At 39.3% G+C, this 27539-nt stretch overlaps 1 protein-coding gene across 2 annotated transcripts in view; it reads right to left on the bottom strand.

Moving 5' to 3' along the window:
- The window catches only part of recql (RecQ like helicase), a 29957-nt gene that overhangs the window by 758 nt on the left and 1660 nt on the right, over window positions 1-27539 (bottom strand). Inside the window, exons 3-16 of one of the 2 annotated variants that reach the window (XM_023349998.1) lie at window positions 27046-27097; window positions 22733-22948; window positions 22443-22622; window positions 21514-21620; window positions 19893-20091; window positions 11685-11851; window positions 9750-9831; window positions 9485-9633; window positions 9129-9246; window positions 7335-7473; window positions 7172-7263; window positions 6862-7078; window positions 5541-5670; window positions 1193-1337 (exon numbers count right to left, since the gene is read on the bottom strand). In XM_023349998.1, the coding sequence (XP_023205766.1) occupies window positions 1233-1337; window positions 5541-5670; window positions 6862-7078; window positions 7172-7263; window positions 7335-7473; window positions 9129-9246; window positions 9485-9633; window positions 9750-9831; window positions 11685-11851; window positions 19893-20091; window positions 21514-21620; window positions 22443-22622; window positions 22733-22948; window positions 27046-27070 (1926 nt within the window). In that variant the 5' untranslated portion in view covers window positions 27071-27097 and the 3' untranslated portion in view covers window positions 1193-1232. Of the gene's footprint in view, window positions 1-1192; window positions 1338-5540; window positions 5671-6861; window positions 7079-7171; window positions 7264-7334; window positions 7474-9128; window positions 9247-9484; window positions 9634-9749; window positions 9832-11684; window positions 11852-19892; window positions 20092-21513; window positions 21621-22442; window positions 22623-22732; window positions 22952-27045; window positions 27098-27539 lie in introns of both variants that reach the window. The other variant, XM_023349997.1, reaches the window with a different exon arrangement.

Raw genomic sequence — 27539 nt, 5'->3', positions numbered from 1 at the left:
TGTCAAAGATTAAGGTAGGTTTTATTTTATTTATACCTGGCTTTATAACCGTCCCTGTACTTAAAATATTTTAGTTTAATAACACTCTTTTTTATTAAACCGTGCTAAATAGAGCATGTTGGTAGCAATATTATTTGAGATTGAAGCTGTGTATTAGCGGTGTAATATTAGTTTATATTAAGCATATCCTAGTCGACTAGTTGGCGCAACCCCTAGTTAAGTTATATTCACTGCAAGTTGAGTCACTGCTATATAGAGCTGCATCATAGTTTAATTTCAGAATCCCATCTGCCACGAGGTAGGTACAAACTTGTATCATTTTCTTGCAAAGCTGAAAATTAACTGGAATGTTTCTAGTCTGCTGTGTGAAAGAACTGCCTACCAGAGAAGCTAGAATGACCTGAGCTTTGCTGTCTGATCCACAATTGTTTCAAATAGTTTTTGGTCTGATGAAAAGATGTGAGAACACGCAGGTCAAATCAATTTGTTGCATATTTGGTAGGGGTGCACCAATGAATCTGCCTTGATTTTCTTCATTTTGGAAGATTGATCAGCTGATACATTAGAAACTGATCTTTTCCACCAGTCTTGCCTGCCAACACAAAAGTCTGAAAATCATCCACTGTCCACTTATACTATGCCAAGAGACTAAGAGACCCCCCACACTAGGTCATGTCTGTACATGTGCAGTTAACAATACTCACCCCATTGTTAACGGCTTTTCGGAAAAGTAATTGATATTAGCCAAAATCAAAATTGGCAGGTAAGGCTTTTTAAAGATCGAGAATTAGCCAGGAAACTACAATCACGACATCCATAATTTTTGGTAGACTGCCCCCAGTGTCTATACTGCTAAGAGGAATTCTAAAGCTTACTGTAATGTCTTCATTTGTTCATACAATGGAAACATGTCCAGACCTGATGAGTTTATGTTTCCGGAGGTTGGACACTTAAAAAGGAATTACAATTTAGCCACCTATTTGCAGTGGACAGAGGTCAGTTTTTCTCTATGCATTGTCCAAGCTTGCTGGTGAAAATGATTTGACTGATTTAACCTGTTAATATTAGACAAGAAGTACCTTCATACCAAACCAACCTCCAACATTCAGTTTCAAACATCAAGTACAATCATCAGGATGGTGCCATGCCAATAGCAGCAGAAGAGAACAGAGTATAGAATGATGGACTGTACTTTATTGACTTGTCTTCTGGGTTTGTAGGGGTTGAGGGGACTAGGAAAGCCTTGTCTTGACTTTCTTGGACACATGGGAGTCTCCAGAGCTTTGAACTGATCTCTTTTCCTCCTTGGATTTTCCCTTGCCAGTTGTAGGTTTTACCTATAAGTCATTAACAACAGTCTTTATTTGAGATGGTCCACAGCTACAGAGTGAACCAAAAGAACACTGCAAGAACACCACATTCTTATTTTTCATGACAGACTCCATCCAGCTCCAGAAGTTTACATACACCTAATACAAAGACACATACACTGTCTCAAGTTAAATAAGACCAAACCAATTGTTTTAAGGTCAGATAAAATTATCAGAATTGTTTCTATTTGCTAGATGTATTTCTATTATTTATTTGCCATTATAATACGAAAAAGTGTATATCAGAGGTTTGTTATGTCTACAAAATCAGAAGTTTGCATACATTTCCTTAGTTTTTGGTAGCATTGCATTTGAACTGCATGTTTTCGGTCAAACGTTGTGGTTTTCCTTCCTCAAACTTTTCTCAATACTTTACTGGAATTCTGGGCCATTCCTCTTTTCTACATGATGCCAATCTATGTTATGAAGTGCACCAGTTCCTCCTGCAGCAACAATATGATACTTCCACACCCATATTTCACAGTTAGGATGGTACAACCATACCCGTGCCTCCGCCCACCCCCACCCTCCCCATAGACATTTGCAAACTGCAAACTGGCTTTTTATGTTCCTTTTGAAGTACTGGCTTCCTTCTTGCCGAGGGGCCTTTCAGCCTATGTTGGTGCAGGACATGGTTCACTGTGGATAATGGCTGTCTTATCAGCTTCAGCAGCATCTTTACAAGGTCTTTGGTTTTTGTTCTGGGGTCAATCTCCACATTTGGACTAAAACACACTTATCTCTGGGACACAAAACCCGTGTCCCAGAGATAAGTGTGTCTGATTTGGATAGATTTTGGACGCTGACATATTTTTGTATATCTACACTTGACAAGAGAAGTTAGGTGCTGAGAAACAAAGGTGGGTGTGACTTTATTCTTTGTATGCAAACTTCTGGTTTCAACCTGGATAAACAGGTATTAGATCATATCTTGTTGAACTAGAGATTATCATTAAACTTTGGTAAAATCACCCCTTTTCTTTGATACTAGCAGTAAATAAATGCATACACCACAATTATTTATGATTAATTCGGTTACAAATAGGATAAGACTCAAAAGGATATTTTTATGAGGTGATCAATTTTCTTTAACAAGTTAGTGAACTGAAACGTAACAAAAAGCAAGGTTACTACTACAAGCAGGTCTTTAGAAATTAAAAAATACATTCATTACTCACTTACCTCTTCAAATATTGCAAAACGTGCAGAAACATTTTAAAACGGTAAATGGAAAACACATCAGCCAGAGAAGAAGAAACAAGATTTAAAGAACAGAGGCCAGAAATATGAAAGAAAATATTCATTCATTTTATGAGAAAGTATCCAGCTCCTGTTAATGTCTGTGCTACAATGCCTCTAGTCTACTGACTCTAATCTCTCTTTATCCTTGGCTCAGTGGGCTAGACACTATGGGACACCTTTAGTTTCCATGTGTAACTTTAAGAATCCTCTGTCCTTAAAAATTATATAAAACAGTAAATATTGCCAGAAAATGTTGTGATCTATCAACATTATATTAGAGAGACTAACATCAAAGTGTGCTATGCAAATAAGGGCTGAGTAATATAAAGTGTAGTGTTCTGTATAATAGGTACAGCTATAAATTAATAAAATACAATTTCCATTACAGGGACAGAATCGGGTGACTATGGAGGCCACCAAATCCTTTTCTGATTCAAAAAAATGAATAAATAAATAAACAGACATCCTGTCTGACAAGAAGTATAATGTAAAGCTGAGAAAAGTCCCTTCTAAGTGTCAAAAAACCAGCACTGGATACCCCAAGGCAAGTCCTGGGCAAGACATTTTACCCTTTGCCTTGCCTGCTGCTGGTGGTCAGAGGGCCTGGTGGCGAAGGTGCATGGCAGCCTCGCTTCTTTCAGATGCCGCAGAGCAGCTGTGGCTACTATCCAGTAGCTTGCCACAATCAGTGTGTGAGTGCATGCATCAATGACTTGATAAAGCCCTATCCAAGTAAAAGCCATTTACCATTTGAACCTGTTTCCATTATCCACAGATTTTCATTCTGCTGGAAAGCAGAAATGGTTGAGTGTGAAAATTGCAGTAGATCAGAAGATTAGCCTATCTTCTGATCTACTGCAATAATATAACTGAGAAATTTCAGTCTGGGTATAAAGCTGCTCATTGCACTGAAACAGCTTTGCTTCAAGTGTATAATGATCTTCTTTTAACAGTTGACTTAGCCAATGTCGCAATTTTATTACTTCTAGATCTGAGCGCAGCATTTGACACTGTATATCATCAGATTCTCTTATATAGATTAAAACATTGTGTTGGCCTGAGAGGCCCAGTATTTGAATGGTATAAATCTTATTTAGAAAACAGAACTTTCTCAGTTCATCTTGACCAATGCTGTTCTGGGGCCAAACCTTTAAAGTACGGCGTTCCCCAAGGCTCAATTTTAGGTCCCATTTTGTTTATCTTATATTTATTGCCTCTTGGTCAAATTTTCCATAAATGTAACGTTTCTTTTCATTGCTTTGCGGATGACGTCCAGATTTATATGCCCCTTAAACTACAAAATGGTAAAAATGAATCTCTTCAGCTATTGATAGATTGTTTAGCTGAAGTCAAATCTTGGATGGAACAAAACTTTCTTCATCCCAATCAAAGTAAAACTCAAGTTATATTATTTGGTCAAAGTCTTCACACTACAAATCCAGATCTGATTCTTGGTTCTTTAGCTCGGTTTTGTCAGACCTCTGCTAGGAATCTTGGTTTTACTTTTGATAGCTGATTAAAGCTAGATAAACAAGTTAGCTCTGTTGTTAAATCAAGCTTTTATCACCTGTGGATTTTAGCAAAAGTTAAATCTTATTTTTGTTTTAAGAACTTTGAAGGACTTATCCATGCCTTCATTACATCTCGTTAGGATTATTGGAATTTATTATATAAAGGCATGGATAAATCACAGATGCAGCAACTTCAAATGATCCAGAATGCAGCTGGCCTCTTTACTTACATTGGCTGCCCGTCTTTTATCGAATTGATTTTAAGATTCTTTTATTAACTTATAAAGTTTTAAATGGGTTAGCTCCCCCTTATCTTTGGGACCTTTTAAAATTTCAGTCTGTGTCCAGAACCCTACAATCAAATAATCAGCTATTACTGACAGTTCCTCGGACCCGACTTAAGAGGAAAGGAGATTAGGCTTTTTCTGTTGTTGCTCCTATTCTATGTAACAATTTACCTTTCCAAATTAGATCTGTCCACAGCCTAGATCATTTTAAATTGCTTCTCAAAACTAATTTTTATTCTTTGGCATTTATTTGAAGTAGTGTTTTGATACTCTGTTTTTATCCATTTGTGTTATTGTCATTCTTGTACAGAACTTTGGTGCAGTTTTACACCTGTTTTTAAAGTGCTATATAAATAAATTTGACATTGACATCTTACACCAACAATCCAGCCGCGACTAAAGTAAATTAAATCCTTTCCTCCTCTATTTTGATGAGTTCAGTTCAATTCTAACTTCAACAAGCCACCTACCCCATTTGGCATCTACACACAGGGCCAGATTTACAAGGATGTGGGTTAGGGTGTGCAAATTCCAGTTAATATTCCTATATAACAGGGGGTGTGAACTGATGGATGGTAGGCCAATAATTCCTTGTTATTCCCCCCAAGTTCACTAGAGCTTCATAAATTTTCAAATACTTGAATATTGTCTATATTAGTAAAAATGCCAAAATATTAATACAACTCACCTGATAATGGCACCAAGAAAATTCATAGCATATAAACTGCAGTTCTGAAACTGTGTTAGCTTAAAAAGAGTGGCGCTCTTTCAGTTTTGATTTGTACAATTTGAAATACTTGTGTTTTCTGCAAAGTCATGGAAAAGAGCAATATGTGACGGTGTGAGAGTAATGTGTTACTCTAAGCGTCAGACATACTTGGAGACCTTTATACACTTGAGAGGTAATTGGCCCATTTCTAATCTTACAGACCTTGACAGCCTTCTTAAACAGCCTTGTTGCCCAGCCTGAATAAAGGAATGTTTTCTGAAACTCCATCCAGACCAAATTTTATGAGAAGTGAGAATAACTTTTCAGAACCTGGAGGATGGGAGAACTTTCAAAGAATTTGTAGTTAACCTTAAAATCCCCCTTTTTACTTAAAGACAAACCTTTTAAACTAAACACTCACCACAGAAGGTCCGTCTCCAGCTGGCCACATGTTCATGTTGATTGTGTGAGTCTCCTCCTTTAGCAGAGGAGCTTTGCGGCCAAGCTTCATATAGAAGTAGGTGGTATATGGCGTGAAGCTGTAATCCTCTCTAAATTCAACACAGAAGCAAACAGAGCTATTTTTATAGATGAAAGTTAGAGTCTTATTGTGACCAGCTAGACCTGAACATTACATTGCAACATGGACAGCTTGACCAGCTCACAACTGAAAGGCCAACGTGGCTTAAAGAGGGGTCATCTTTTAAAAAGTTCTAGTAAGTTGGAACTAGAAGGCTAGTTGAATGAGCTGCTGTAATTAAGAAATGGGAATGAAATTATTCCCATTTCATTACATCAAATGGGAGTCATTTGATGTAATGATTCCCATTTCATCAAATATTTTATATACTATATATTGTTAATCTTACAACATTAATTATCATTTTATTGCTTTAGCCTGAATACTTCAAAATTTAACCTCTGCCTTCAAAATGAAGAGTAAACAGGTTTAAAACTTTCAGAGGCAGCAAAACGATGTTATAAACTTACAATATAAACAGGATAAGTTTACTAAAAAAACCCCCCCAAAAAACCCCACTCCAATTGAGACAAAAAACAATGCAGCAAATTTAGTCTTCTTCCCAGTTAGTCTTCTTCCCAGGTCAAGTAGAAAAAATAGTTCTAATATAACATTTTCATTACTTTTTTATAAGATGGACCATTTGGGGCTAGTTTTTAAATAATAAAAATAAAATAAACCCTCATTATTCAGAGTTATTATTAGACTAATCAAGGCTGTAATAACTTCAAACCAGATACTCTACGGTGCAACTTATAAAGTATTGGTAAAGTTTTTTCCCTCTTTTGTTTACTTGAGATAATACAACAAAATATGAAGTTCATGTTATGTTCTGATACTGTCATTATGGTAGGAATGGTAATCCTGGCATTGATGTGATATTTGTTATAGATAGTTTACGAACCATTGCTCTAAAAACCAAAGTATAAAGTAACCATAAACATTTGCATCACTGGACCATGGGGAAGCTGCTCTCTAGTTTTAAAATTGGTGGGCAAATTTTCATATTTCCTCTTGCTTCATTTTGCCATCACAAAAATGTACTAATGTAAATTCTTGTTTTATTTATTTATTTTAACTAAAACTAAAGTAAAAAAGGAAAATAACTGCAAAATTTCAGACCTCCTTCACGAATCATTTCAGTCAGAATAAGCAAAAGGAAGTTAGGAAGTTTTACTAGCCCCTGTAACCAAACTTAAAACACAGAAACAGGATGAGTCACCTGAGATATCCTTGAAGAAGCAAAGAGACGATCACAGATTCAGCCTGCAGCCGAGACAGAGCCGTGGTCTGGATCATCTTCCTGAGCTTGGCTGGGCCCCTCCCCATCCATGTCTCCACCAGCTTCAGTGGGGTAACTTTTTCATTCATGGACCCTGCTTGCTCTACAATTAGCACCACTTGTCTTGCATGCTGGGTAATGTCCACACTAGTGTAGCCTAAAGGAGTATAGAGCTGATGCTTATATGCTACACACACTCATATTGAAAATCTTTCTAAATTCAAGGTGTAAATATGCTATACATACAAACCTTCTTCATGGCAGCATGTATCACACATTTGGTTACAACTTTCATTGTCCCACACCTCATCAAAGTGGACAGCCATGAGAGAGCGCCGACACCTTCACACAGCCAACAATCAGATAACCTCTAACCATAGGGTGAACCAGAGATTAATCATGTAGCTTGTTACCTGTCAACATTCTGGCAGTAGGCGACCATTTGCAGCAGCTTCTGGTAGCCGGCACTTTCCATGACCACCATGGTGCTGATCCTGAAGATATCAGCAAAGCCAAAATATACGATGCAGTCTGCTGGAAGATCATCTCGACCTGAGGACTCAGAATAACATTATGTATTTCAAAGAACGAATGAGCACTGAAGCTGCTATTAGAACTTAAATGTATGAAAATTAGGGTGCACCAATAGGATCTTTCTAATTGATCACTGATCTTTTAATTAAGATTTTTGGCTGACACCAATTTTTCTTTTCTAAAACGTTGCTACAACAGTGTATTGACTATTGTCAGCTCCATACATGCAGATGTGACCTGGCGGGCGGGTCAGTCAGTCAGTCCTCTCTCACGGCAGAGCAAAGAGGACAGTGGCTGATTTTCAGATCTTTGCATATACCAGGAGTGTCAAACCTGCAACTCTTGAGCAGCAACTCTGACGCATCCTGTGCGGCTCTTTTATACTGAAATTTCCCACACTCCCTGAAGGCAGCACTGCTTTTGCCAGTGCTGCCTAGTGCTACAAGTCTGCAGTAGCTGTCAGTCTGGAAGACTTGAGGTGATAGATGGGAGTTGAATCATTTAGGATTAAAATCTGCATCCATGGCAACAGCTTTCCTCAACAGATCTCTGTATTTCTGTTGGCTACATTATTTCAAGTCAGTGCACTTCACGCCACATCCAAGCTCAGAAGACTGTGGTTCATTCCCACCACTAAAAAGATACAAGCAAACATTATGTCAGAGTTTGCACAGCAGGTTCTGGTGCTGCTAAGAATTTGCCACTAAGAAAAGCAAACTGGTTCTGGTCACAATAACGCAATCAATAATGTGTGCACTGCGTTGATGTGGAGAGTAGCAGGATTATGTACTTGAGATATGGAGCAATTTTTCTACTGCAAAAAAATAGAACAAAAGTCAGAAAAATCAGAAAGAAACAAAGACTCCTTTTAGAGTTTAAATAAATAATGATATTTATTAATGTGCGTCACACCTGCTGTGTTTAACCTTTGAGTGAGTTTTAAGTTAGTGCGTCACATTCAAAATATTCAAATGTATTAGTGTTTGAATATTAATGTTTTTATTAAAGGCCTTCTTAAGACTACTGAGCAGGTGTGTATCCAGGAAGTTTTTAAAGAGGGCTAAATGAGTCCAGTGATGATCTTGGGATGTTACACCAAAATAATATTTTAAGTACAGTGTAAAATATGCAAACATTAGAAGTCACCACAATACCCTCAAATAGATGCACATCTGACCCACGTGAGTAAATTGCCCTACATGTTTCAAAAATGTCCTGCATGAGACACTTCCAGATCCGGCAGTTTGGCAGACAAAGACAAATATTTTCTGTACATCTGTGAATAAGTTTTTACTCTACTTAAGCAAGTTAAGTCTAATAATTGTCCTGTTCTTGATAACATACTGTACATGAAAGTAGCTATAATAGAATACAAACCAAACCTGAAGACACTGTTAAAAACTAAAAACTTCCTTGAGTTCCACTAAAGGTGTAGGGTAAAAAAAAATTGTTTCAGCAATGTGGTACAAAGCTAATCTTGAAATTGCTATGTGGTTCTTTCTGGTGACGAAGAGCTTAATTTGGTTCTTAATGCTGAACTGGTTCACCACCCCAGGCATAGACAGATAAGATCGGTGGATAAGATCGGTTTGTCATGCTAGTGTCTGCCAATTGCTCAAAATGAAGGAAATTAAGGCTGATTTATCAGGGCACCCCTTAATGATGATGTGTACCTGCACGCCCACTCTCTTGGTAGTAGTTCTCAACGGACTTGCTCATGGTGTGGTGGATAACAAACCTGACATCTGGTTTGTCAATGCCCATGCCAAACGCCACCGTGGCAACCACAACCTGAACGCCAATACAGATATTTCAGCAAAATGCTCGGTTATGACTCCCACAATCAAATGGGTCATTGGACCTCTAAAATATATAAAACAGATCAGCTAATTTATCCCAAAGAAACTGAATCACTCAATCAACAGTAAAATTCAAAACACATATCAAAATTATAAAACATGCATGTATTAATATGTACATGTAATTAGTAATACTACAGCATTTTTGTAAGATCAATCAAGTTTATCACCTGGATTTTGTTTGAAGTCCATCTGCAGTGAACTTGCGACTTGTCTTCTGGGTCCATACTGGCATGATAAGGATATGCTGAGATGTCGCGTTTTTTGAGTTCACAAGACACCATCTCAGCATCCTTCTGAGAGAACACATACACAATGCCTGTGGCACATGTGGCACATTGTTACAAAGTGGCTGCTCTCTATGTTAATATGTGAACTGAAAACAAAACCTGAGAAGAAATTACTCTAGCTTCAAAGGTCATTGGTGTGTACTACCTGACTGGTTCTTGTATTTGTCTTTAATTAGAGAGGTAATGTCGCTCATTAAAGCATCACCATCTGAGACTTTATTGCGAACCTAGGAAAAAAACAAAGCAAGCAAAGTCAAATGCATATAATGTATACATCCACTGCACTCAGGGATGTACTGAATTGAATGCATTCTTAATTTAAATGAAACTGCCTAGTTTCATTTAGTCTTTGTGATCAAAAGAAGAGGAGGAGAATTTCAAGTACCATATTTTCCGCACTATAAGGCGCACCTAAAAACCTTCAATTTTCTCAAAAGCCAAGAGTGCGCCTTATAATCCGGTTCGCCTTATATATGGACCAATATTGAGCCACAACAGGTCTCGCAACTACGGTAAGCAGCTGCTGACTTCATTTTCCCCCGTAGAAGAAGAAGCACACGGTGCACGCTGGGTTTTGTGTAAAGACCCAAAAATGGCTCCTATTAAGAGACACGCTTACGACGCAGAGTTTAAGCTCAAGGCGATCAGTCACGCAGTAGAACACGGGAATAGAGCAGCAGCGAGAGAATTTAAAATGAACGAATCAATGGTACGGAAGTGGATATATATTGTGATTGCACTAACGTTTGATTTAGCGTAACAGTATCAGACTGTTTTTTACGTGTCTATTAAATCGAGGAAAAGTTCCCCTCCACTATATGTTATACCTTGCTGTTGTTAAAAGATAAACTGTGTCACGAAAATACCACGTCACTTACTTTACCTCGGGGAAAATATTAAAACAGCTGTTTATTCATTTTGGAAATGAACGGAGTTTTCAGAACGCTGGTTTGTAATCTATTAATAAAGTTTGACTGACCTGACTGTTTTGTTGACGTTCCTTTTTTCCATCTAATGGATGCATAACGTAACCCCAGCCTCTACTGTAGTGTCTATTCTATGCGCCTTATAATGCGGTGCGCCTTATACAGTATATGAAAAAAGTTTTAAAATTTATTGAAGGTGTGCCTTATAGTGCGGAAAATACGGTAGTCAAAATGAATTTAGGCTTTTCTGACTGATCCTGCACACAAAGGACATTTATAAATCTCATCCTGTTAAGAAAAAATATACAAATCTTAAGCTATTTGTCTAATTTATTGTTTCATAAAATTAGACTTTGTGGATTTATATACTTTTTAAAAGGATCAACTTCTATTGGCTGAAAATAAAGCAATAGGAAGTCTGGAATTAAAACAGACCGCTCGTGATGTATTGTTAGGGGTAAATAAATTGTGGGGATTTACTCTTGCAAAGTAAATTAGATTGCTTCTTAAATACTAAATGAGTACTTTCATGTATTTAATCCATGCTTTTTTAATGAGCAGTGCATATAATGCCATGCTAAAGTATTTATACCATTTTAAATTTTTAATTTTTTTTCACCTCATAACATAAGGTGAAATACTTCCAGTCTCGCACTTGTCTCTACACGTTACTTCAGACTGTCAGGTTCCATTGTGCCCCACACAAGGAAACAACTGTAGAAAAAATTTAAACTTGAAGAACTTTGATCATAATGTTCAGTGTGATGTGGAAAAATTACAGTTAGGTTACACCTAGTTTTTTTCCACGACACAGTGGAAAGACAATAAGTAAGAACTTCATTGATCACTGACAGCCTTAACCCCCCCTCCAGTACTTCCGCAATAATGGAAATTCATGCAAAAATCCACAGACGGTCACATTTTTTCACACTAATGAACAGTTGTGAGTTTATTGCAACTTTCTCCAAAATGTTTCCAAAACACTTTGTGCTTGTAACTATGTGCTACTTTGTGTTGATCTATTGTATACAATCCAAAACATATATAGCAAGGTTTGTGGTTGTAATGTAATATGTGTACACACATGTTTAGCATGCACTTATCTATGAAGCATATTGTTGAAAAATGTTAGCTGGTTCAGATGTCATGGTTACCTCATAAAAGAGATTAGTTCGATTGAAGGAGGCAGTGATAGTGACTGGCTGTTCCACACACAGTATCTTCTCACAGTCCTTGAGGACACTGCTGGTTGCTGTGGCAGTGAGGCCAAAGAGAGGCACAGAAGAAAACTGTCTCTTTAAGATACCCAGGAGTTTATAATCTGTAAAGTAAACAAATAGATATGAGTCATTCAAATTCAAAAAAACTTTATTGATCCCAAAGGGAAATTAAATGTTGTTGTAAGTCATTATAACAAACATTAATTAATTCAGACTCTTCAAAAACTTATTGTAGATAGTGATGGCTGCTGGCAGGAAAGATCTCTTGTAGCGTATTACAGCAAGTTTGAAGAAGCCTCTGACTGAAGACACTCTGTTTTCCAAAGACAGTCTCAAGAAGGGGATGGTGAGGGTGGCTGATGATTTTCTTGGTTTTATGAAGGATAAAAACCATTATCCTTCATAAAAGGATAATGGTTGCATCATCATCATCATCATCATCATCTCCAGAGGTTTCACAGTTGTCCCCAGAACAGAAATAGCCTTCTGTCTCAGGTTGTTAGACCTTTTGAAATCTCTGGCTCTGATGCTGTTGGCCCGACAGATAACAGCAAAAGAGATAACGCTCTCAACAATCAATCAATCACTTTATTTAGGTAAATTGTCCACATTAAACACAGGAAACAACAAAATAAAAATAAAAATACAACAATAAACAAACCCACAGTTTACCAAAAAAGGAATAGGCCGAAGAAAAGCTTATTCTTGCCTACCCTGTTTCTTACCTAACAACCTACCAGGATATCTTCACAGTACATATAGAAATCTACATAACAGCGTAAGATTTTATCATTTTACATTTTAAAGCTCTTTTAAAGTTCACCAAGAAAGGACATAACTTAAAATCAACATTCAATTCATTCCACAGTTTCACACCAATAACTGAAACACACCTAGACTTTATCTGGCTTTTCTCTTTTGCACCTTCAAATATAAACAAACCTCGCAAATTATATTTATTCTCTCTTAGCTGAAATAATTTCTGAAAACAACAAACTTATAGAAGATTTGCAGCATATTGCTGCAAACCTTGACGGATCTTAGCTTCCCCTAGAAGTACAGTCTGCTCTGTCCCTGCATATAGAGGGCTTCACTGTTTCGTTACCAGTCCAGTCAGTTGACAAGGTGAACACCAAGGTATTTACATTCCCCAACCACCTCCACTTCTTCTCTCATGATGGATATAGGTTTTCCTTCTAAAATCTACAATTATCCCCTTTGTTTTATATTTTTACAGTCAAGATGAGATGATTGTTCCCACACCATGACACAAAGCGGTCCACCAGATCTTAGTACTTAGCCTCTTCCCTATCTCTGATACACCCGACAACTGCAAAGTCTCCAGAGCATTTCTGTAGATGACAGAAGTTGAACTTGTGCTGGAAGTCTGAAATGTACAGAGTGAAAAGAAATGGTGAGAGTACAGTCATGACCAAATGTTTTGAGAATGATTCAAATGTTAATATTTACAAAGTCTACTGTTTCAGTTTTTATAACGGCAATTTGCATATACTCCAGAATGTTATAAAGAGTGATCAGCGTAACAGCAATTAATTGCAAAGTCAATATTTGCCTAGAAAATGAACTTTATCCCCCAAAACACATTTCAACTTCATTGCAGCCCTGCCTTAAAAGGACCAGCTAACATTGTTTCAGTGATTGCTCCATTAACACAGGTGTGGGTGGTGATGAGGACAGGGCTGGAGATCAATCTGTCATGATTAAGTAAGAATAGCACTACTGGACACTTTAAAAAGAGGCTGGTGCTTGGCATCATTGTTTCTCTTCTGTGAACCATGGTTACCTCGAAAGAAACACGTGCAGTCATCATTGCACTGCACAAAAATGGCCTAACAGGAAAGAAAATCGCAGCTAGAAAGATTGAACCTCAGTCAACAATCTATCGCATCATCAAGAACTTCAAGGAGAGAGGTTCCATTGTTGCCAAAAAGGCTCCAGGGAGCCCAAGAAAGACCAGCAAGCGTCAGGACCGTCTCTTAAAAGTGTTTCAGCTGCTGGATCGGGCTACCAGCAGTGCAGAGCTTGCTCAGGAATGGCAGCAGGCAGGTGTGAGTGCATCTGCACGCACTGTGAGGCGGAGACTCTTGGAGCAAGGCCTGGTCTCAAGGAGGGCAGCAAAGAAGCCACTTCTCTCCAGGAAAAACATCAGGGACAGACTGATATTCTGCAAAAGGTACAGGGAGTGGACTGCCGAGGACTGGGGTAAAGTCATTTTCTCTGATGAATCCCCTTTCCGATTGTTTGGGACATCTGGAAAACAGCTTGTTCGGAGAAGACGAGGTGAGCGCTACCACCAGTCTTGTCTCATGCCAACTGTAAAGCATCCTGAAACCATTCATGTGTGGGGTTGCTTCTCAGCCAAGGGAGTTGGCTCTCTCACAGTCTTACCTAAAAACACAGCCATGAATAAAGAATGGTACCAGAATGTCCTCCGAGAGCAACTTCTCCCAACCGTCCAAGAGCAGTTTGGTGATGAACAATGCCTTTTCCAGCATGATGGAGCACCTTGCCATAAAGCAAAGGTGATATCTAACTGGCTCAGGGAACAAAACATAGAGATTTTGGGTCCGTGGCCTGGAAACTCCCCTGATCTTAATCCTATTGAAAACTTGTGGTCAATCATCAAGAGACTGGTGGACAAACGAAAACCTAGGAATTCTGACAAAATGCAAGCATTGATTGTGCAAGAATGGACTGCTATCAGTCAGGATTTGGTCCAGAAATTGATTGAGAGCATGCCTGGGAGAATTGCAGAGGTCCTGAAGAAGAGGGGTCAACACTGCAAATATTGACTTGCTGCATTAACTCATCCTAACTGTCATTAAAAGCTTTTGTTACTCATAATATGATTGCAATTGTATTTCTGTATGTGATGACAACATCTGACATACACACATGAAAACCAGAGGGCAGCAGATCATGTGAAAATATATTTGTGTCATTCTCAATACTTTTGGCCATGACTGTACAGTGCCCTGTGTTGCTCCTAAGTTGCTGATCACTTGGTTAGACACACAGCAGGGTTTTCCCTAGTATATTATAGGCCTGGCAGTCGCCATGCTTTACGAGCCCCACCGCCAGGCTAAGCCTTTCTTGTTTATGTTTCTAGGAAAATAATAATAAATAAAAACACGCTATTTTATTTTTATTCTTTTTTTTTAAGCCGCAATGCAAGCATCTCTGTTGCTCTGAGCGTTTCACTGGTGGAGCAGATTTATTCCTAGACGATGTGTTATAGAAGATGAGTTTATTGTTTATGCATTTAAAGCCGGAGCCTCGCGCGCTGCAGCAGCTGGATGTCTTAAGTTACATCAGCGCGGATCCCGCGCGCCTCCTTTCACTCAAACTGGATACAGGCTGACCTGTACGGATATTTACATCAATCCCCTGTGAAGAATTATGTTTCTTTCCAGAGTTTTTGATCAAGATAGGAGTTTAAACTCCACCACGTTAGCTGTGGTTGCGCATCTCTATGTGAACAGCAGGAAGAACTTGTAGTGGCGCTTTCAGAGGTGTGTTGAGCGAGTGGTGAGAATGATTTATATTTATGGACAAAGAATTTTGTGCAACTTTTCCATCTCAACACGCTGCTCTGTCTGCGCTAATAAAGTTTATGTATGTGGTCCCGGTTGGTCGGAGTGTTAGTGGTTAACGAACCAGTGTTAACCTCATCATTCAGGTTAGCCCGGTGAGGAGCTTTCGCTCTCGCCTCGCAGTCACGCATCACGCTGGTTTTATATTATTTTATTATTATTTTTCCGGTTACGAAGCATAAAACCATATCAAATGCTTTGTCCACGTAGTCAGACAGAGTTAATATGCGCGGCTGCACGGAGATCTGAGAAACTCATCCCATAAACTGGACCAACCAAAATACACTGCTCAAAAAAATAAAGGGAACACTTAAACAACACAATATAACTCCAAGTAAATCAAACTTCTGTGAAATCAAACTGTCCACTTAGGAAGCAACACTGATTGACAATCAATTTCACCTGCTGTTGTGCAAATGGAATAGACAACAGGTGGAAATTATTGGCAATTAGCAAGACACACTCAATAAAGGAGTGGTTCTGCAGTTGGGACCACAGACCACTTCTCAGTACCTATGCTGTCTGGCTGATGTTTTGGTCAGTTTTGAATGTTGGTGGTGCTTTCACACTCGTGGTAACATGAGACGGACTCCACAACCCACACAAGTGGCTCAGGTACTGCAGCTCATCCAGGATGGCACATCAATGCGAGCTGTGGCAAGAAGGTTTGCTGTGTCTGTCAGCGTAGTGTCCAGAGGCTGGAGGCGCTACCAGGAGACAGGCCAGTACACCAGGAGACGTGGAGGAGGCCGTAGGAGGGCAACAACCCAGCAGCAGGACCGCTACCTCCGCCTTTGTGCAAGAAGGAGGAGCACTGCCAGAGCCCTGCAAAATGACCTCCAGCAGGCCACAAATGTGCATGTGTCTGCACAAACGGTTAGAAACCGACTCCATGAGGATGGTATGAGGGCCCGACGTCCACAGAAGGGGTTGTGCTCACAGCCCAACACCGTGCAGGACGCTTGGCATTTGCCAGAGAACACCAGGATTGGCAAATTCGCCACTGGCGCCTTGTGCTCTTCACAGATGAAAGCAGGTTCACACTGAGCATATGGGACAGACGTGACAGAGTCTGGAGACGCCGTGGAGAGCGGTCTGCTGCCTGCAACATCCTTCAGCATGACCGGTTTGGCAGTGGGTCAGTAATGGTGTGGGGTGGCATTTCTTTGGAGGGCCGCACAGCCCTCCATGTGCTCCCCAGAGGTAGCCTGACTGCCATTAGGTACCGTGATGAGATCCTCAGACCCCTTGTGAGACCATATGCTGGTGCGGTTGGCCCTGGGTTCCTCCTAATGCAGGACAATACTAGACCTCATGTGGCTGGAGTGTGTCAGCAGTTCCTGCAAGATGAAGGCATTGAAGCTATGGACTGGCCAGCCTGTTCCCCAGACCTGAATCCGATTGAGCACATCTGGGACATCATGTCTCGCTCCATCCACCAACGTCACGTTGCACCACAGACTGTCCAGGAGTTGGCGGATGCTTTAGTCCAGGTCTGGGAGGAGATCCCTCAGGAGACCATCCGCCACCTCATCAGGAGCATGCCCAGGCGTTGTAGGGAGGTCATACAGGCACGTGGAGGCCACACACAATACTGAGCCTCATTTTGACTTGTTTTAAGGACATTACATTAAAGTTGGATCAGCGTGTAGTGTGTATTTCACTTTAATTTTGTGTGTGGCTCCAAATCCAGGCCTCCATTGGTTAATAAATTTGATTTCCATTGATGATTTTTGTGTGATTTTGTTGTCAGCACATTCAACTTTGTACAGAACAAAGTATTCAATGAGAATATTTCTTTCATTCAGATCTAGGATGTGTTATTTGAGTGTTCCCTTTATTTTTTTGAGCAGTGTAGTTTCTGTGTCCCCTTTCTGTGTTCCCTTGTTAAAAACTCAACAGACACGAAAAGCTGCTAAAGCCACATTAGTAGCACTGAATCAAATCTCCCATTTATTGCGCATCTCTGCGCAGTGCAGCGGATTTAACTCATCATGCAGGGCCGGTCTAAGGCTGTATAAGGCCTGGAGCAGAATCTGACCTAGGGGCCCCTCTCTAACAGCTTCTGTGTTAGATTTAGTGAAATCTGGGAGTAGTTTAATTGGCCAACCTAAAAAGCAATAAGTTATAATCGCAGTTTACTAAGTTTGTATTTGTGAACAAACAAAGCTCAAACTCACAGCATCAGATTGTTGCTCTGGTAACAAAACAATTTAACTATGAATACTGTTCTTTGAACTTTTATAAAGTAAACTTACCAGCTTCTTGAAGTCTTACATACAAATGTTAAACAACTTAAAATCTTTAAATTAAATTTAGCAGCATTGATCATCTCAATAAACAAATATTACCTTTATGTATCTGTGGTTTGTGTTAAAATATTAGCATTTAAGGGCCCCTGAAGCCCTGGGAGCCTTATGGAGCTGCTGACTTAATTTGCATTAAACAAAAGTGCAAATAATTAATATTCATTTTAATTGTGTTTTTTGATTTGTTGTTTTAAAGACTAGTTGTGGGTTTAAATATTGTTTCAATGGTGATGTCTTCCCTTAACATATAATTATCCAGTAATATTTTTACTTTTTCTGTCTACTTAACATCTTTTAATACAAAAACACGGTGGACCACCAGTGGACCGCCCCGACCACTGGGCTTAGCAAGTTTTCTGGGGGAAACCCTGCACAGTCTTTATTTATCACAAACTGTGATCTGTTTGTGAGGTAGTCATAGATCCCAGTGAACCTTCACCTGTGTCTTTTGGAGTTTATGACAAAGCAAATCAGGCTGAATTGTGTTAAAAATACTGAAGAAATCAAAGAACATGATCCTCTTAGTGCTGCTTGTTTTGTCCAGATGACAGTGGGTTTGTTGAAGCAGATGTATGATGGCATCTTTCCTTCAACTGCACAATGATAAGCAAACTGCATTGGTTTTGATATGAGCTTGCCTGCTTAGTCAGGTGGGCCAACAGAAGTCTCTCCAGGACCTTCATTATGTGGGATGTCAGGGCAACAAGTCTATATTTGTTCATGTCTGATGGGTGAGTTTTCTTCAATACCTGAATCAGGCAAGTTGTCTTTCACAACATTGGAACGTTCTCTTAGGTCAAGCTAAGGCTGAAGAGGTGCTGCTCTTTGCACCAGAGTGCAAAGAGCTCCAGCCCCAGGGCCAGAGTCCTGGGGTTGGTGTCATCAAGGAGAGACTGTTCCAGTTCAGTCTCTCCACCTGACTTCTAGATACAGAAAAGTGGGAGGCGGAGGCAAAGGGATAAACAGGATGTCTAGATTTGGTTAAAGATAAACTTGTGGAAGCAGAAGAGTCCATGACTGAAGTGGAAGATGAAACATCTGAGGTCTGACAGGAAACCTGTGGGTCAGAGGAGGGTGGGATGTTTGTTTGGCTGGGAACAGGAGAGGATGATGATGAATTTGTTCCTGAACTGAACTTGTAGAAGAATGTATTAAGCTCATTTGCTCTGTCTAGGCTTCCATCTATCTTATCCTCCTTTTGCCTGAAGTCTGTAATCTTCATCCCTGACCACACATGTTAGACAACTGTTCCTCTGCAGTTTATTCTCCAGCTTCTTCCTGTACGTCTCTTTGTTGTGTCCAATCTTGATTTTGAGCTGCTTCTGTATACTCTTCAATAACTCCCTGTCTTGTTCCCTAAAGGCTTTTTTTCCTTGTTCAACGGTGCCTTTAGTTCACTGGTGATCCAGGGTTTGTTATTTGGGAAGCAGTTCACTGTTCTGGTGGAAATGGTCCTGTCCATACAGAAGTTTATGTACTCAGTCACATACTCAGCCATGGACTGATGTCATCTCCATGTGCAAAGAGCACTCCTGTCAGTTGCTTCAAAACAACCCTGTAGGATGTCTTCAGCTTCCTTTGACCACTTCCAAACAGTCTTCTTCCTAACATATAGCTTTTACTACCTAATTAGGGCTGCAACTAGCGATTATTTTAGTAATTGATTAATCTATCCAATTAATCTATTCTGACAATTAATCAGATTTTTAAAATGGTTTATTCTACAGATATTTCATTTAAGCCTTTTTTACACAATATTATAAATAAATCAAAATACATAAACAAATACTTAAATTCATTTTTAAATAAGAGAATAAATAATACATTACCTAAAATGCAATAACAAAGCATTTCTTTAGTATTTCTGAACCAGGTGAAGCTAAAACTGTCAATTGTGTAATTTTGGCTAAAATTTACAGGCTAAGGTTGTTTCATCTTAGATGAAAAATTTATATATTTTTTTACACTTTTGGCTTAATTATTGCTCTGAATATGTTTTTTTAAGCCAACGGCCTTTTTTGAGTCTGTATACTCCAGTTTACAATCAATTAATTAATTGACTACTAAGTTAGTTTATGATTATTTCAATATTTGATTAATCGTTTCAGTCCTAAATGTAGTAAGACAATATATTCATTCGTTATGTGAAATGGTTTCACCGAAAACAATATAACAAAATAATAATACTTTAATAGTTGGCTAATAAAAACAATTACCACCTGGTCTGAAGTCGTGTCCCCACTGGCTGCAGCAGTGCACCTCATCCACAACTATACGACACAGCAGCTTGGCTTTATAGGCTTTCTCCAGGCGAGCCATCAGCAGCTTGCTCTTGGCAACCTTTTCTGGAGTTACATACACCATCTTGAAGGGGACTTTCACATCCGTCATTCCAGCCATGACGAGCTTGGAATGCTCCTGCAGTTAAAGGAAAGCCATATAAAATAGTAAGAATCTGCCTGAATTTACTGTTGTTTTATTTTGTATGTGCCTTCCATACAAAAGGCACATACAAAATACCCTAATTGGGTACTTTCTTGACACGACTAGGTCAAGAAAGTATGTGTGTCTCATACTGTAGTTAATTCTGTTGTGAAGCCTTCCGTTTAATAAAGATAAGAACTTACATTTTCCCTAGAAATATTCTGTTCATGGTTAACAGGTTGCATGCAAATTATTAGTTTGATGCTCCAAATCCATTATTAGATCTGAAGAAGCCTGAGAAGTGAAAACTCAAAAAAAAAAGAAGAGACAAACAATCCAGTCCAGTCTCTTACGTTTAGGCAAACTGTTAACTACGCATAGAATTGGACAAATTCATGAACAAATTAGTCCAGAAGGAGTTTTCCATCCTTCTTGTAATATTAAAAACTAAAATGTTATATAAATGTTTGGCACATACAGACGTCTGGCATCTGCAAACTCTGTATACTGAAAGGTATGAATGATGGACACAAAAATACTGAGGAAGGAAAGATACAAAGAAGACATTGAGGAAGAAAGTAGAAGCAGTAAGAAAATAAAAAGATCGACAGAAGGGATGTAGAGGGATAAAAAGAAGGATTGAAAAAAGAGGCAGGGGGAGAGGAAGGAAAGAAGTACAGAAATAAGGCTGCAGTATGTCAGGAAAATATTCTATTTGGATTTTATTGAGCTAAATTGCAGTGCCAATATTTATTACATTTAACCCATAATCTACCCCTTTTCCCCCCACATACAACTCTCTGTGAGTTTAAGCATCTCAGGAACTAAAGACATACATCAGGTATGGAAATACAGGCATATTGTGAATGCATGTTACTTCTAATGTAATCTCCTACCAAACACTGCATTCAAGCAGTCTTTTTCAATAACTTTGCATTAGTTCACTACATTACACACATTCTGCAATCTCATATCACCCCTTACAGTTTATAGGGGTTATAGGTCTATGACTATGATGCAAGGTAGATCAGGGGCACAAGATTAGTGGAGTGTTCTGGATTGACTGAGACTCTACACCAGGGGTCTCAAACTCCAGTCCTCGAGGGCCGCTGTCCTGCAACGTTTAGATGTGCCTCTGCTGCACCACACCTGAATAGAATAATTAGGTCATTAGCAAGGCTCTGGAGGACTGACCTACACAAGGAGGAGGTAATTAAGCCATTTCATTCCAGTGTTTTGTACCTGTGGCACATCTAAAAACTGCAGGACAGCAGCCCTCAAGGACTGGAGTTTGAGACCCCTGCTCTACACCAACAGTTTTGCCAATTATCGTACAAAAAAAGTAAAGGCTCATGTGATGACCAACGATGCTCCAGTGACAGAACCAGTGATTGAGAGACGACTAGCAGTAGTTACCTTACTGCTCGATGCATTCAGCATGACTGCAGGAATACCAACAGACTTCAGGTGCATGATCTGGTCCTCCATCAGAGACACAAGTGGTGTGATAACCAATGTGAAACCTGCAACATAATGACCAACCAGTCAATCATAGCCATACAGGTGGATGAAAAAAGAAGATCCCTCGTGATGTAAACAACAGTGTGTGTTTAACTTCATCAGTATTGTTATTATGAATTAATAATAATGTACATTAACCCCTTAACTGTCACTAGGACACTGGTGTCCTCACCAACCCGTTGACTTGCATGCTGTTCGTGTTCTCACCAAAACCAGAAGGATAGAGCACATCACCCCAGTTTTAAAATCCATACACTGGCTCTCTGCTCAGAGAATAGATTTTAAAATACTGTTGTTAATTTATAAATCACTGAACAGCTTAGCCCTAAAATACATTAAAGATCTGCTGCTGCTGTATCAACCTTCCAGACCTCTCAGGTCTGCAGTGCATCCAGAACCAGCCAAACATGGAGAAGCAGCATTCAGCTCTTATGCACCACAAATACGGAATAAACTTCCAGAACACAGCAAAACACACAAAGCAGTGAGTGCCGTTAAATCTACCCAATTAGAGTTGCTTTTGAAACATCATAAATGAAACATTAATCAACATTCTGATGTGTAACAATGACACTTGACAATATGTAATGTTTCAATTATTGGCTGTGTGTTCTATGATGTATTTTTGTGTATTTGTGATGTAAAGCACTTTGAAATGCCTTGTTGCTGAAAGGTGCTATACAAATAAATTTGACTGATTGATTGAAGTGTTTTGTGGGTGATAGTTAAGTAACAACAGATTTGCCTTACAAGAAAAAAGAAACCTAAACGTCAGAAAGATCCAGAAGACCACAGATTGTATGCAGGGGTGTGTGTGTTTGTACCCTTCGAGCAGATTGCAGGCAGCTGGAAGCAGAGACTTTTTCCTCTTCCTGTAGGCATGACCAGAAACACATCATTGCCTGCCATGGTTAGGTTGACGGCTCTGAGCTGCAACGGTCTGAACTTAGAAAGACCAAAGGAGCTTTTCAGATGCTGTTCCACCTCTTTGGACCAAGGGAAATCTATCAAGAAGAGTCAACCAGGACTTATTCCACAACTCCATAATCAAATTGGGATCCAGACATGCACCTCTGTTTAAAAAGCTGCTGGTGAAACCATGGGTGTCTGGTACCTGAGCCATCATAGTGCTGCAGCACCTGCCTGCTCATCGTCCACTCGGGAACTGAGGTCGTAGAGGATGAGGAACCGATGGTGTCGCAGGCCTCCTCCAGCTGCAGCAGCAGAGCGCTCTTGCGAGATGTCAACTGAGCCTGCTTCTTCAGCAGCTCTGCGACCTGAAGCTCCACCTGCTTCAGCTCAGCCTCCACCAAGTCCAACTCTGCCTGCACTTCTGCACACAAACACCACCAATTACTATGCATTCATAGCCCTCATTGAAACAAATTGAACATTAAATCCATGTGACTGACATAGAAATATAACATTTTATTTTTGTTTATTTTGTTGTTTTTTTTCCAGTAGCTAGATGGACTACTGGGGTCTATTTGTTTGCCGCTGATCAAGTCACATGGTTATTGGAACATTCACATATACTGCCACACATAGGACTGTCATAAATTTTGTTGGACAATGAATTGTCTCCCATATTATTGCAAAAAACAATAATTGTGTTGTTTTGAAACCATTTTCAATGGCATAATAATACAAGAACACATTCTAAAGATCAATAAACTTTAAATTCTATTGAACATTTAACACTTGAACTGGAAGACATTTTAAATATTGAAAATAAATACACAAAACAACAGAAACAACAAATAAAATGATTTATGAAGTCTTAAACAAAAGTGTTCTTCAGAAAAAGAATTACGGTAGTTGAAACCAGTGCACCAGACTGAACACTTTTGTCGTCCAATTTTTATGTACAAAGAGAGAGAGATAAGACAAAAAAGCTAAATTATGCAAATGCAAATTCTAATCTCTACAATTGAAGTAACCATAGTTCAAAACACATCGACCTACCATCTCAGTAGCAAGGGTTAAATACATATTGCAGGGAAGATCTAGAAAAATTAAATTTCAAGGATTCAAATATTTTTCATTTGTCATATCAGACCACATGTGCTTGTTTGTGGTTCGAAATACAAACACTGGTTCAAAATATCAGGCTATTTCTCAAGAAGCCTGATAAATAAATGATAGAGTACATACATACATATTAATAATACATACATACATGCATATTAGACAGACGGACAGACAGACAGACATACATACATATATTCCCTCAAAATAACTCTATATACAGCCATTATTGTCTAAACCACCAGCAATAAAAGTGAGTACACCCCTAAGAGACTACTCCTGTAAATGTCCAAACTGAGCACTGCTTGTCATTTTCCCTCCAAAATCTCATGCGTCTAGTTAGTGATGCTAGGTCTAAGGTGTGCATAGGGAGCAGGTGTGTTCAGCTGTTTTATAGTACAGCTCGCACACGCTCTCATACTGGTCACTGAAAGTTCCAACATGGCACCTTATGGCAAAGAACTCTCTAAGAATCCTAAAAGACAAATTGTTGTGCTACATGAAGATGACCAAGGCTACAAGAGGATTGCTAACACCCTGAAACTGAGCTGCAGCACAGTGGCCAAAATCATTCAGTTTTCTAAAGAGTAGAGTCCCCTCAGAACAGACATCTGTTGGTCGTCCAAAGAAGCTCAGTGCATGTCCTCAGCGTCACATCCAAATTTTGTCTTTGAAAGATAGGTGCAAAAGTGCTGTCAGCATTGCTGCAGAGATTTAAGAGGTCGGGGGTCAGCCTGTCAATGCTCAGACCATACGCTGCACACTACATCATATTAGTCTGCATGGCTGTCACCCTGGAAAGATGTGTCTCCTTGGTCTTCTGAAGTCTGTACACAAGAAAGCCTGCAAACAGTTTGCCCTCAAAATAACTCTATATACAGCCATGTCAACAAAGGACATGGATTACTGGAAACTGTGGACTGATAAGACCCAAGATTAATTTGTTTGGTTCAAATGGTCTCCAGCATCTGTGTCAGCTGTCAGGTGAGGAGGACAAAGATAAGTGTGTTATGCCTACAGTCAAGCATGATGGTGGGAATGCCATGGTTTGGGGCTGAATGAGTGCAGCAGGTGTTGGGTAGTTACATGTCATGAACTCCAATCTGTACCGTGAAATACTGAGGCAGAGCCTGATAGAGAGCCCTCTGGAAACTGGGTCATAGGGCAGCGTTCCAGCATGATAATGACTCCAAACACACCTCTAAGACGACCACTGCTTTATTGAAGAGGCTGAGGGTGAACGTGATAGACTGGGCAAGCATGTCTCCAGACCTAAACCCAATAGAACATCTTTGGGACATCCTCAAGCAGAAGATGGAGGAGCGCGAAGTATTGAATATCTGCCAGCTCTGTGTTGTCATCATGGAGGAGTGGAAAAGCCTTCCAATGGCAACCTGTGAAGCTCGGGTGAACTCTATGCCCAGGACAGTTAAGGCAATTTTGGTAAATAATGATATCCACAAAAAATATTGACACTTAAGGAACTTTCACTAAGGGGTGCACTCACTTTTGATGCCAGCAGTTTAGATAACAATGGGTGTATGTAGAATTATTTTGAGGGAAGAATAAATTTACACTGTTATATAAGCTGCACACAGATTACTTTTCATTGTGTCAAAGTGTCATTTTATCAGTGTTGTCCCATGAAAAGATATACTTAAATATCTGCAGAAATGTGAGGAGTGTACTCACTTTTGTGATACATTGTGTATTACTGACGGGCCATCTGAAGCCAGGCTTCGAGGCATGTACCGAGTAAAAAGGGGGCGTGTCAGATGAAGCCCCGCTTCGATGCTTGTGTCGTCTTGCTGAAAACCACGTGACTGGCAACAAACGATGCCTCGCATTGCATGGGTCACGTGACTGCTTCATTTTGCGTGTCGATTTTCAAAATAATATATATCAAATCAGATATACAAACGTAGACCTGATTTTTGCCTACATTTGTTATTGTTATTATAGTAACAATTGTTATTGTTTACATAAGGAAATTTCACGTATGTGGACAATGCTGGAGGGCAAAAAGACAAATCTTTTACATGCCATCCATAGCTGCGCTGCCGCGGTAGAATAATTCTAACTCAATGAAACTTGGAAATTTAGGTATTATTAATTTCGTGCTATGCTCCACAGCAAAGGGAAAAACTGTTAAAGTACAACTCAAAACCACATCTTTCCCACGCTCTGTATTGGCCAGGTTACACACAGACTCATTGCCATAGCAACTGACAACAACGCCCCCCCAAAAAAAAACACTGAAATATTTCCCACACAAAGAGCAGAACATTCAGTCTGTTGCAGTGGTATGGTTTTAGGCTTACTGTTTATTTTGTGATTATTAATAAGTGATTACTGTGGTACAAGGAGACTATAAATATATTGTTGCACTTGATTTTACTGTACTGTATGGCTAGCTCGTTGTTACTGTATCTTACTCTGCAGTTGTGGAGTCACAATGTCTTTGAACATGAGCACCCCATGCCATGAGGCAAGAGAACTGCGTGCCTCACCTCGAATCTGTTCTCTGCCGTTTATGATTGCTTCTCCGCACACAAAACACATACAATTGGTGAGAAAAACATTGTACATTATATACATAAGCTAAATTATGGAAAATCAGTTCATAAATTAAATGTTTTTTAGCCATTTTATTGGCGACGTACAGACAGGAGGAACATGCGCTCATAGAATGGCAACCAGTGCAGTTAGTGAGAGGTTGCGCAATCCCAGGTGATGCTCAGACCAATGCTGCATCACCAGCTGCGCTTCCGAGCATTTGAATGGGAAAATACGAAAATTCATTGATTTTGAAGAAAAAATTATCAAAATTGGTAAAGCTAAATAAAAAATAAACACTTTACAGTACAAACCACATGGTAAAAATAGCAATGTAAATTATTTTATCATTATAATTTTCCATTATGACAGGTGAGGCTCTGCCTCACTTGCCTCCCCTGACCGCACATCACTGATATATATATATATATATATATATATATATATATATATATATACATACACATACATACATATATATATACATATACATACACACATACATCGTGGTGTGTAGAGATCTGACGAGGTGGGAAGGCTACTCACCAGAGTCCTCTGTGCAGCCTTAACCACCCTGTGCAGGAGAGCGTTCTCTCCACCTACATCACTGGGTGGCATGGCAACAATAAAAGCTCCTCCGATGTACAGGAGATGAAGAGGATCCCTATCCCTTCTGAAATCCACATTCTTGGTCTTCACTATAAGGCAGCTGTGATGTCTTGCTGAGCAGTCATACCGTCACAATATTTTTGCTACTAACATGACTGTGAGCTATACTTGTAGCACAATGTCTCTCTATCTTCAGTTAGGGGTAACTATTATAAATTATAAAGAATCACTCACCTATAGTTCCAACACCAGAATCCATCTTTCCAGGGGTGTTTCAATCTTCAGTCTGTTAAACCACAATAAGATTTCCCATTAGGTAAACCTGTTTCAGAAGCAAAGTTGACTTTCATTCTAATTTTGTATAAATAATCAACAGTCAGTTTTTTTTTAAGTTGCATGTTTTCATTTTGTTTTTATTATTCTGGTGTTAGAAATGACCAAGAAGTTATTTGGTCTTTATGAGGTCCTAATATTTAAATATAACCTCAGGTGCAGAAAAACACTCATGGTCATGATTTACACAGCAAATTGAAAAGCTGTGTGAAGAAAAAAGTAACAGCAAAGAGCAGCAAAATGATGATCAATTATCTGATCACCATCAGAGACTCTCTAGTCTAGGCAGCTGAGTGGTCTGAAGCATACAGGTGCTGTTATAACCATGCAAAGAAGGAAAAACATCATAAACATGGTTTAAAGTTAATTTGTTGCCAGAAGGCACAACTTAATTT

Source organism: Xiphophorus maculatus, chromosome 17, assembly GCF_002775205.1.
Source record: "Xiphophorus maculatus strain JP 163 A chromosome 17, X_maculatus-5.0-male, whole genome shotgun sequence".
Lineage (NCBI taxonomy): Eukaryota > Metazoa > Chordata > Actinopteri > Cyprinodontiformes > Poeciliidae > Xiphophorus > Xiphophorus maculatus.
This window is presented reverse-complemented; position numbering and strand designations above follow the sequence as displayed.